Here is a 12,558-nt window from a genome sequence, read left to right as displayed (position 1 = left end):
CTTAACAACAAATAAGTGCTGAAAACTAGAATAATGTAAATTTTTAAGGAGGCTCTTATACATCATTTTTTTAGCCGTGTAGATAGTCTTGAGATAATCTTACGGAACCCTTCGTGGGCGATTCCGAGTTGCACTTGCTTCGTTTCTTTCTTTTATGGTACAGAACCTTAAAAATAAAACTACCTAATCATCACGCTTATAGAACCCATCTTACTGTTTGGTTAAGTACCAAATTATTTTTTATTAGTACTTAGTGTCAATAACATCATATTTAGTGGGTATTTGAAGTCATCGAACCTACCACCACCACTTGATATGTTGTTTATAACACGTACATCGAATCGTAGGGTCTTCAAGTCCTCACCTCGTATAAGTACGGCCGTGGACGATAAGAAAAAACTTGCTTTCATTGATAAATATACTGCTTGCGTAAACGATGTTTTTCAATGGCGGACTTGATAAGCTGTCATCATCGCCGTGCTGTGGCGCCACTAGCAGATAAAATAATGTGTGTCGCTTTTATGAGAAAAAACTAATACTTTGGACACCTAAAACATATTTTGCACGCTATATTCTTACCAATGATGACTAAGCTAAGTGACTAAACTCTCGTGTTTACTTGAAATATACGTAGGTATGCACCTACTATCTACTTTGATTATACATACAATTTGGTATCCGAAGTAAACAAGTATTTCACAGAATTGAGCAATAAAAGAAATCAGAACAACCGTGGCATGTACTCCTACAATAATAAGTACAATTATGAACATGCATACATCTTATTGTTCTGAAGGGACACGAAACGTTTTTTTTTTTCGAATCATACCGCAGGCTAATAAAATCATCCTGCCAAGGCTGTGGGAACAAACGCGGGTTTTCAGTAAAAGTTTGACACATTACCTGATGATTACCAATCTCCATAAAAAAGGCTCATAAAAGCTCACGTAGTAGCACTTATAGATTGTCTGCAAAATATATTTTTCACTGGGAACGTATTTCTTAGATGATGTAGCTCTGTGACCCTGCAGAATAATAGAGAATGAATTTACTTCACGATGAGTTTAGCTGAGGAAAGGTGTAAAGACCATGGGGAGGACAGGTAATTTTTTGATGGAATCTGCAAATGCTAGTTTTACGTCAAGTCAATGCGTCATTTTCAGAATTTTATCCGAGTGGTTCTTCTGCATAATATTTTTGTCCTCTGTGTAAAAAAATACTCGCGCGTTGCTGAAATGCAATTTAGAAATTAAGTTATTATTGTCAGTTTCAAACACGTCGGTGCCGCGATTTTAAGTTTCAGTCTTTGAAAGCCTGCCGCCTGTGAGAATATAACTGGCACCAAGGAGAAAAATGATGTAAGTAATCCATATTTATAATTCAGAAAAGTTAGAAAACCACTTACACACGATCACATCCAGGGAATGTAAAGCTCGTTAGTAAAAAAAATGCACTAGACATTAGCATCCGAAATCCACCTCGATCGTGCCCTTGCTTCTTATCGTTATTTAAATATATATTTATTTATGTACTAATATACCTCAGAACTCGGTTAATGATGGTACGTTGAAACTTCTCAATAAACATAAGTACTTAGTGAATGATGCTGCATGACCATCATGGCCGCCACAAGTGTTAAAAGATAATAAGCCAAACAGATTTCCACTGAACTTTGACCGTTCAGCAATTTGTTGATAATATTTTTTGTCAACAAAAATCTTGATATATAATGTATACCTATTAAACTTTGTGGAATTCATTGACATCTTGTTGTTAAGAAGGCATTAACAGAACGGTACCCTGTATTGTACTTAGGTACCTACTGATATTATTTCTATCATTGTTTTTAGGGTTCCTTACTCAAAGGGTAAAACGGGGACCGATGACGATGAATTAAACCCATAATTATTCGGCCTCGGGAATTGAACCCGAGGCAGCAGTTGCGCTTGGCGACTAAACCAACGAGGCATTCAAGTTAGGTACGAGATGAATACAAGGAACTAAATAACTACAATGTTTAACTCTGCCTATTATTGATACTTAGCTAATAACATTACTAATTAGAACATACTTAAATATTTATCAGAAACAGGAGTGGGTGCTATCTATTGTTGAGAAATTAATTCAATCTATTGACGCCACTACTATTGCTAGTACCCATACTAATGTGTTTACCTACTTACACATGTGATTAACGAAAGCAATGAAGTAGGGACCCAGGTACCTTGGATTTGCTATCGGTAATAGAACATTCAGATTCAGCGTTACTTATGCCTACTAAGTTGCCAGAGAACAATACTAGCTTCTTCTTCAATTGGAATTCGTTAGTTATAGGGCATGCAATTAAACTTCCTAGCCTTCTTTTGCTGTGCCCTAACAAGGTCCATAATATGTGTAGTACCCAGCTTTAAGCCCCTTGTAACATTATGGTATGCAAATAAATATGAATATGGCATCTAACTGCAGATAGTAGATGGAAAAGTATATGGAAGTGTTTTAAAAACTTACTGAACATAATTCATGTTATGCATGAAATTGTTGCTTAATAATGACATATTTTTGGAGTATGCAGAGTGAAGTACGTACCAAATTGATAAGGACAGTTATTTTCGCCAATTACGACAACAATCGATAAAGTTTATGTATGTATAGCAAACAAACATAACATAAGTAACATAACTTACATAAATTCTGTTGTCTTCGCACAATGTATGAATGTTTGTCACCAGCAGTACCTATTAATTAGGATGGTAAACGTCATGCGTCAGTTGCACAAAGCTCCATTAAAGTCAAAGCTTCTTTAAAACTATTGCTGACTCTTTCTTTATCAATACGATAAAAAGTGTCAGCAATAGATTTAATGAAGCTTTAACTTTAATGGAGCTTTGTGCAACTGACGGTAAGTAAGTTATATACACCATGCATGGTCCTTTTCCGAAATATAGGTAAAACCGATGTTGCATTGTTGTGCATGATGATGATCAACAAATTGTCACTGCATGCTTGCGAAATAAGGTTATGAGGAAATAAAAGATACAAAATTCTATAATATCAGATACTTTGCCTATAAGCTTCTGCCCGAGGATTCACCTGCGTCCCGGATTAAAAGTAGACAGTATTCCTCGATATGTTGGACATCTAACACCGAATTCTTTATTTCTTAATTTCGTCTATAGTGCCTAGGTATGCAAAATAAATAAATGCCTGAATTAAAGTAATAACAGAGACTGTAAAAAGCTCTCGTTTAGAAAGGTTAGTAGGTAAGGGGACGCAGGTTAACATAATTTCTGGCGTTCACACGCAGACTAGCACCTACTCTTATACAATACTTAGGTACCAATCAGCATCAGTATCTATTTACATTATAATAACATAGGTATGTTCCTACTTAGTTTCACAGGTAATAAGTCATTCATAGTAGGTAGGGTACGCTTTCATCTGAATGGTCCCTAATGTACTATATACTTATAGGTACCTAAATTGATTGATGTCCGTAGAAAATTTCTACGACGCCTATTATGTATACGAAAGTTTTTATCCTGAATAATGTCTTGCAAAAACTATTTCGAATAAAGCCTAGAGGAAGAGCGCGCTTAAGAGCGCCCCCTGAGCGTCCCATCGGACTGAGCAAAAAAATAAGCACGCGAGAACGGGCGAGCCGAGCCGCATTCCTCGACTGGGTCGACGGCACGGCAGGCCCCGCGCCCTCCGCTTCTTTCCTCCCTCAGTCGTTCGCGCGCGTCGTTTGTGATAACTCGTCCGCACGTTATCCGCTGTTTGCCGCGTATTATGTTTACAATAGTGTTGTTATTGTTTTGGTTATTATAAAAAAATACACAAATTAAGTGTTTTGTGCTGTGTGATAAAGTGAAATATTGTATTGGAGAATCAGTTGCGTATAAATAAACTGTGGATCGCGAGGAGCAGACAAGCACGGCAGGCACCGAGCTCAGGTAGCGTTTCGTATTTGTTTTCGATCTGATTACGGCTAGAACTAGACTTGGTTTATCCAGTTTTGCGAATCAGCGGTTTAGCTTCGGATTACAGGTAAATTGTAATAATAGAACCACGTGACCATATGAATGCTCAGTTCACACCACGTGGTGTGAGCGGTGGTGTAAACAACTCTGTGCCCTTCTCCGCAACGAACGACGCGGCCGGCGCGGCGCGGGGCGGCGCGCGGCGCACAGCCGAGCAAAATGTGCGCGATGGCGGGGAGCGGTGACGGCCTGGCGGCTGCTTCCACTATCGTGCTCGTAGGCGATATAAAGCGAGTTTTTAGTGTTCATTAATAATTACTCGGTAGGCAGGCATGACCATAAATCCTCAATCTTGAAAAGTACTGGCTGACTCCCTATCTTGTCAGTCACAAAATAAATAAGTAGAAAGATAATATAGGTATGCACCTAGCTACTGTTATTTCAAAGGAGATTTTTATGTCTTCTTAAAGAGTTGAATTTTTACTAACTGCAGTAAATTCACTGTTTCGTAAACATTAATAGCTTAGTACATACCTATTACACTTGCGGCCAAAGAAGCTACCGGGTCGATGGTGTCGCTTACGTCAATTGTTTCATGTAGGTAAATAATAAAACAATAATAAATGTAAGTTTACCAACGAATGTTACTCACTCAGGTAGGCCCTGTATGACTACATTGTATTACCTAATAACGTCATACCTAGGTTTATTTATAATTAATAGAATACTTCATTTAGCCACAAATCTTAGTTGTTTTCACACATTAACCATAGTGAAAATAATAAACTACACTAGCCGGCAAAAATAACGGGTCACCTACTTACTTCACTCAAAAACTTTGAACAACATAAACCGTCCTTTTCATCGAAAGTAGGTATCAAAAGGAAAATTTGATTGTTCACGAAGAAACAAACCATGGCATTATTGTAACAAGCATTTGTCAATAAGATAAAGAAAAAAAATCATTCATAAATAGCTGAATTCCGTTCGTATAAAATACTCTATTCCACTTCCTTAAGGGGCTCTTTCCAGTATTTTTAGAAGATCAGGCATAGGTACTAAAATCGAAATTCCTCAAGCAGTAACCGCTCCTCAATAAGACCTGGTTTTAAGATAGTAAGTAGGTATCATGGATTGCGGATTGTGTGTTATGCAATAGTTGTCTCTTAGTTCCTACTCTGTATTACCCATTTCGTCGGAAATTTTATTCCTGTAGCTAATCCTTTCCATCCGCCTCCAGCACCACATACAAAAGCTTCTACTTTGCTTATATATCCTGCTTAGTTAAGTTTCCACATTATTATTTGAAGTAAATTACACATAAACCAAAGCGAAAAGCCGAGAGATACTGCCTATTAGGTAACTTTAATCTAACCGCCAAATAAAACTAGTCAATGAAAAAAATATATTGGGAAAACAGCGTAAACGACTTATGTCTTATACATTGTTAGAACATTTGTCACAAATTAGTTAAAAGATTAAAACATACTGTAATATTGGTAGGTGTTTTCTTAAAATCATTCTCATAGTCAGATAAACTATGAACTCAATATCATAAAAATACCGAAAAACAGTAGATATCTATTACTTAAATAAATACGGGATTTCCAATTTTACTGATTTATGAATGAAGCCGATAAAGTTGATTTTCAATGAAGCCATAAGCACGGTACCTAGTTCAGTTCAGTCGATCCTATTTTTATATTTCAAAAAGAAGCTGAAAATCATAAACAAACAAACACGGTTTTTAAGATGTTTTCAAATCAAAAACTCTGTTTAGCGGTGCTTACATGTGTGTCTTGATACAGTGTTATTGTCTTGCTTATGTACATTTTTATGGTTTCGTAATCGAACCAGAACCCTTATAATTTCGTCATGTCCGTTTGTCTATCCGCCATTTCCCCGTAAAGTCTAAATTAAGTTTTATCAAAGTAACTAGGTAGGTTGATGCGTTTGTCTGAGCCGTTGCCTGATATTTCCGTTGCATCGTTTTAGAGATATTTCTTCCTACAAATCGTTGTGTCCAAGTGTAACACACGATGTAAATATTCTCATCCTAAAAAGTTTAGTGATCTATAGTTTTGAAGACAGTTGGACGAGGCAGACAGTGTAACTTCCATCGTAATCCTGATCTTTCTTTCTATTTCGTGGTAATCCTAATGATAATTCATTTATTAACCTAGCCATTATATTCACATTTATGGGAGACATTGAAATATAAAGAATTTGTTATCGATAAGCGAGTGCGCAAGAAACATACCTTGAAGTCTTATCAAAACAATAATCCGAAAACAACGTTTTTTTTTACAGTGCGCTTGGCCTTGAATTAACTTGTTGATGCGATCTGTTGCATTCTTTGTTTTATGTTGGTTAAAGTGTTTCACTATTACTTTTTGAAATATGGTTGTTTATGAGAAACCCCTTAGGTACATGCAAACATATTGCGCATGTAGACAATCAGCAAGCTAAGTTAGGACTCCTTACCTTAAACTTAAATAAATACATGATTTTGCAGATATACGAGCTAACAATAACAATACAAAGTGAGGAGGTGATCACAACTTTTCATATGAAACTACCGAGAAGTTAATACCTACTTAACGATTTTATTTCGACGATGATTTTCTAGGTACTTGTATTAATTAATTGACATTTTGCATTTGAATCACACTGTGTTTTTATTGATTTAATTTGCTTTCAAGTTGTCTTATGCAGTTTCAAAGTTATTTAGAGGTGACCCTTTATTTTTGCCGCGGAGTGTACTTTTGTAGGAAATCTAAAACATTTTATTTTATTGTACAACTTACTTGATTGTTTATTGAGGCATATTAAAAGGTAAACATTGAAAAAAATCATCCCCTTTCTTACCTAGGCGATTAGTAAACCCATATTTTATGAATAGACAATTTTCATACTTAAGATTTTGAAACTTTCTTAAAAAATGGGTTGGTATTTAATAAGCATTATTGGTCACGTTAAAATAAGAAAAAAACACCCTTAAAAACTCTACTAGAGGCAAGAAAAAAATACGTAATGTACGATGTTTTTTACATTTTATCTATTCATAGAATTGTAATGAGTAATGTGTCAGATAAGTAATATTATCACGTTATGGTGTGTTATCTATCATACTATTTTTATAAAATTCAACAAAACATGTTTGCGTCAAATTAAATTGATATTGCATGAATTGTTGCATTACTCCCGTATAATTTATTACAAATTATAAAAGTTCAACCAGTCGAAAAAGGAGTTCTTCAAACAATAGTGACAACAGTATTTTAACATTACCGTTATAGGTACTATCTTTTAAATAAAGAATGCAATAAAACGGCACGACTTGTACTCGGCATGGATAAGATTTTACGCAGTATGCTTCCTTAGTGCGTCCACGTTCTTCGGAGAGGGTGGGGGTGCAATGTTTTGGGTACGGAGCCAAGCACGCGCCGCCGCACTGGTCGCGGTCTGATCGATCGTGCTGCGCTGCGCTGTTCTATCTATTATTTATTACCAAAAATATGGCGGCGTGGTGCGGCACGAGGTCGTCGACCTCACTGTCCGCCACGACACGCCGCGTAAACAACAAATGCAGCGCGGGAAACTCGTTCCCTCCCTATCTGTTAAGGTTGTACTCGCGTGCCGTCTGTTGGCCCTTGGCGCGATCATTTTTAGGGTTCCGTAGCCAAAATGGCAAAAACGGAACCCTTATAGTTTCGTCATGTCCGTCTGTCCGTCTGTCCGTCTGTCCGTCTGTCACAGCCGATTTACTCGGAAACTATAAGTACTACAGTGATGAAATTTGATGGGAATATGTGTTGTATGAACCGCTACAAAAATATGACACTAAATAGTAAAAAAAAGAATTGGGGGTGGGGCCCCCCATACATGTAACTGAGGGATGAAATTTTTTTTTTCGATGTACATACCCGTGTGGGGTATCAATGGAAAGGTCTTTTAAAATGATATAAAGTTTTCTAAAAAACATTTTTCTTAAAGTGAACGGTTTTTGAGATATCAGCTCTCAAAGTCGTAAAAAGTATGTCCCCCCCCTCTATTTTTATAACTACGGGGTATAAAATTCTAAAAAAAATAGAGGTGATGCATGCTAATTAACTCTTTCAACGATTTTTGGTTTGATCAAAGTATCTCTTATAGTTTTTGAGATAGGTTGATTTAACTGTAATTTACGGAACCCTTCGTGCACGAGTCCGACTCGCACTTGGCCGGTTTTTACATTCAACCTTTTTAACAAGGTGTCGGAAATGTCAATAAAATTGTCTTCTTTGAGCACAGACATTTACCGCGAGTCCAGAACATCCTCCATACTGATTCGTTCATATTAAAATTTTCGTTCAAAAAGGCCGCCTGTTGAAAAACAAATAAAAGAACGTATGTACTACTTACTACTTTTCGATTTCTTTAACTGACTTCTCAGAACGTAGGTCCGCAGTAGTTATTGCAATGCAGAAAAAATACTATAACAGTTGCAGCAGTTTTATTTATTAGCAAACTTCCCGTTGTTATTGCTGCCTGTCAATTTATTTTGAATAAGTATGTGATAATGTCACAAAATAATTTCTAGCTTGTTTATGGTTTAGAAAAATAAAATAAAAAGTCACAATTAGTATTTCTGATATAAAATTCAAGATGCTGACGAAACGCTTTCACGGATACGAATACGCAGGTGCATGCAATGCGAATCGCTTATCCCACGCATTTGAACGATAATTAGTCCACCACATATACTGTGATGGTATTACCAATCACATCAAAATAAATAATCCTAGATGAAACATATTAATTTAGCTCTTAGGAGACCCCTAGACGTACAATAATATTGGGCAATAAAAAGATGTCTCTAAAAATCGTTGCGCAAATTAGGAATAAGTTTAATCAATGATAGATTTTGCACAATACCAATTGCGCAATTTAATTGATCGTCTGTGGAGCGCCCTAAACAAATCTTATTTGTGTTTTTAGCTTGCCTCCTTATAAGTGGATTTACATAAACATAGGCTCATGAACGGCTTTCCGCTTACCTTTTACAGTTCAATCAGTGGGTAAAATTTGAAATTAAAATATCTGTTTAAGCTGCATGCATGTACTGCATGTGATTACGTGTTTGTCAGTTATTTAATACCCATGGTGAAGGTCTTGCGTGGCTCACATTTTGTTTACCCCATAAAACTTCTCATTTAAATGGATATAAGTTAATTAGTGCGCAAATGTAGTTAGTAGCTTAGTAGCTTAGCGTTTTTTTGGTAATGGAATAAAAATTATAAAATGATTAGAAGCTGATAATGAGACACTGTTTTAAGCGGCGCGAAAAATAATAACCAGAATATAAAATAAATAATTAAATACGGAACAGGCATATCATAAAAACAAGGTTTTGTGAATAATGCATTTCGGGTATTACAATTAGGCGTGCGATTTAATTACTAAGGTGCGTTGACGCTTCTTCAGCGGCGCAGGAGTGACTAATTTAAATAAAAATAAGTTAGGAAAATTCTTAAGAGTTCTTTAAATATTGCTTGATAATTTTGATGAGATCACTTGATTTGTACCAAAACCGTTGATGGGATATTATTTTTGGAACTCTAAAAACAAAGGTTTTTTAATTTTATATACAGTATTAGCAGGCCTCTGTCACTCGACGTACTTGCGCGCGATAAATGCCTACCGCTCGCTGGGTTACCGGTAGCCCCACGCGGCACAGGGGTTTCGACAGCCGCTCGCGACGCGCGCGTTTTATGTTTATTATTTTTATTTGTGAACATGACGACCTCTGGCCAGTTTTGTGCTGTGCTTAGTTGCAGATCAAGTAAAAGAAAAAATATAACGCTTTCGTTTTTCCGTTTACCTATACTCCATTCAAATAACATTAGAAATTTAAGTAAACCTTTTTTACTGTTTGTTCAACCGATTTTGACTTCTATTCCGTAGACAAAAGAACGGAATTGAAAGCAAAGTAGTGGTTACAATACCAAGTATTTACTGCAGCCGCCATTAATCATACTACTAACGCAATAGAAGTCAAAATCGGTTGAACAAACAGTAAAAAAGGTTTACTTAAATTTCTAATGTTATTTTGAATGGAGTATAGAGATGTAGACAGATCAGTTATTGTTTATTTTTTATTTGGTTTTTAAAATTATCTAATAAACTGAAGAACTATTTTGATTTGTGTAGGTGTATATGTGACTATTTTAGGAAAATATAAAGGTTTCGGTTTTTTAGAAATATTTATATTTTTTAAGTAAAAATACTTATCTTCTTTGTCATTTTAAAAATAAGCGACTTACTTTAGATGGGTACTTAAATTATAGATACTTATAAATTATAGACTTATACCTTATACTTAGTGCAATGATTACCGAGTTTTGTAGCTAAAAACATTTCGAGTATAAGTAGGTATAGTTTTCGTCCAACTAAATGGTGGCTTGGAACATTGCATATATCGCTGAGCAGAAACCAATTTTGGGTAAGTAGGTATGTATGCAGCGGTCAGCGGTGTAGTGCCAGGGGTAATAGGTAGGTAAATATAGAATACTTGCATGTTCTGTGCTCGAAAAGTAGTTGGGCACCTCCATTGATTCGGGAAGACAGTTACAAATAAGCGTAACTTTGTTCCCTATTTAATTGTAAGAGGCAACCCTACGCTCGCTGTCGGCACGGTCGCGGTCACTGAACTGTGCGCTATCGCATTGAAATAACAATCGAGCGCTGGAGTTTTTAAGGTTTATTTTCTAACGCAGCTATGAATTTGTAGGTAGTTTGGGAACTTGTAGGTGCTTATGACAGTAGGTATGGACTTTTTTGTATGGAGTGATTTATCTGTTACGTAGTAACTATTATATAATCTGTGGTATTAGTAAATAATTTTAATAATTGATAACAATTCTGTTGACCAAACAAAACCGTCAAATCTAAAAGTAACGTCCTTATTCCATTCTGTGTTATCAATATTTATAGCGTGGGCGCTTTGTACTGTGTTAATTGCACTCTATAAATATCTCTTTGCAAATAACATAGCCACCTACCTACCTCTGTCGATACGGCCATGCCACAACATTCATCTACGCATCCAATAAGGTTTTTGCCTGGTCGCGGTAGGCAAAACATAATTTTTCACATGATCGCGGTTATTTTGTTCAATACCTAACGTGTTTCTTAATTAATATTTTCCTGTTACGGGCGTGTCGTGGGAACATCGATGGCTCCCACGCTAATTACCGCGGTCTTTATACACTCATTGGCCTCTGCGAGCCGACACTTTGATCAATGAAATTTATATTCATCAATGAAACCACTATTGTTGTACGTACAGGGTTGGCAATTTGCAGAGACGCACGCTTTGTGTGCTAGTGTGAGATAATGATTTATCATCCGTGTTTGACGTCTCACGAAACTCGATTATTTATCCATCATGGATTGGATATACCTCAATAAATCAATCGCCACGGTGCTAGCGCAATAAGACTTTTCTAAAAAAACTAATACAACAATCAGTTTGTCAAATAAGTTACATACTTATTGTTGAATGCAGCTGAAAAACTTTGCATATTCATTCTGCCTATTTCTTAACACGATCTGATATTGTTTACCAGATGAAAAGACATCGAAACGTAGTGCGTATGTAGTTACGTTTAGTTCATTAACATTATGTTTAGGCAGGACGTTGAGTTAAACAATTAGTTGCGTAACATAGAGGAAGTTGCTATAATAAATATATTGATTGTTTCAGCTCGGGTCATGTGGTCAGCAGGCCAGGGTCGCAGCACGGCGTGATGCGGCGCGCGTGCGACAGGCTTGCTTGGCCGGTGGTGGCGTGCGCGCTGCTCATGGCATGCGCGCGCGCCGATGCTGCCGGCGAATCCAATCATCCGACTGGAAGTAAGTGTCCTATGGGCAATCAATATCTTCATCCTATGGTCACAAATATGGACGATATAAACGCCCAAAACGTTAAAAAAATGATTTTTCAAGAAACTGTTAAAAATTGTGAAGACTGTAAGATATTATTAAGGTTTACGAAATACCTGCATAGGTGATGTTGTGTCCCACAGTAAATTCGACGGTCATATATTGTTGTATGTATTTCATGAACGCGACTCAGTCCAGCAGCATCATAAATATTTACCTAGAATTCAAAAGTATAAATAATTACTGCTTTTATGTAATTTATGAAGTGCAAACGGTTCTCAGGTCATTTTATATCTAATTATCTCTGTCACATCTGTCTCTATTGTTTTAACATCAATTAGATAGGATAGCTGACTTCCTATGCTATTTTACTAAGGTGATCTGAATCATATTTTTCCTGTTTAAGGAAAATTATGATGCAATGCTAACTGGTTATTTAATTTGCCTTGACAATTATTAGGTTACGACTTAAACGTCTTTCAGTATGCATTTATAAATTGGTGTCACACACACAGTGCATGAACAAGTGCAAGTGATATGCACACATTTCTTACTTTAAATCAAACATGATTAAAAACTTGAATATACTGTTCAACGCACGAATGAGTTTGTAAGCTGTTCAAGTTGATAATTAGTTTAAAATAGCGTTAAC

At 36.3% G+C, this 12,558-nt stretch overlaps 1 protein-coding gene across 2 annotated transcripts in view; it reads left to right on the top strand.

Moving 5' to 3' along the window:
* The first annotated feature begins 3,707 nt into the window (after nucleotides 1–3,707).
* The window catches only part of Inr (Insulin-like receptor), a 47,765-nt gene continuing 38,914 nt past the window's right edge, over nucleotides 3,708–12,558 (top strand). For both annotated transcript variants that reach the window (XM_049835939.2, XM_049835940.2), the window contains exons 1-2: nucleotides 3,708–3,953; nucleotides 11,728–11,876. In XM_049835939.2, the coding sequence (XP_049691896.1) occupies nucleotides 11,771–11,876 (106 nt within the window). In that variant the 5' untranslated portion in view covers nucleotides 3,708–3,953; nucleotides 11,728–11,770. The remainder of the gene's footprint in view (nucleotides 3,954–11,727; nucleotides 11,877–12,558) is intronic.

The sequence above is a fragment of the Helicoverpa armigera genome, chromosome 3, assembly GCF_030705265.1.
Source record: "Helicoverpa armigera isolate CAAS_96S chromosome 3, ASM3070526v1, whole genome shotgun sequence".
Classification (NCBI taxonomy): Eukaryota; Metazoa; Arthropoda; class Insecta; order Lepidoptera; family Noctuidae; genus Helicoverpa; species Helicoverpa armigera.
This window is presented reverse-complemented; position numbering and strand designations above follow the sequence as displayed.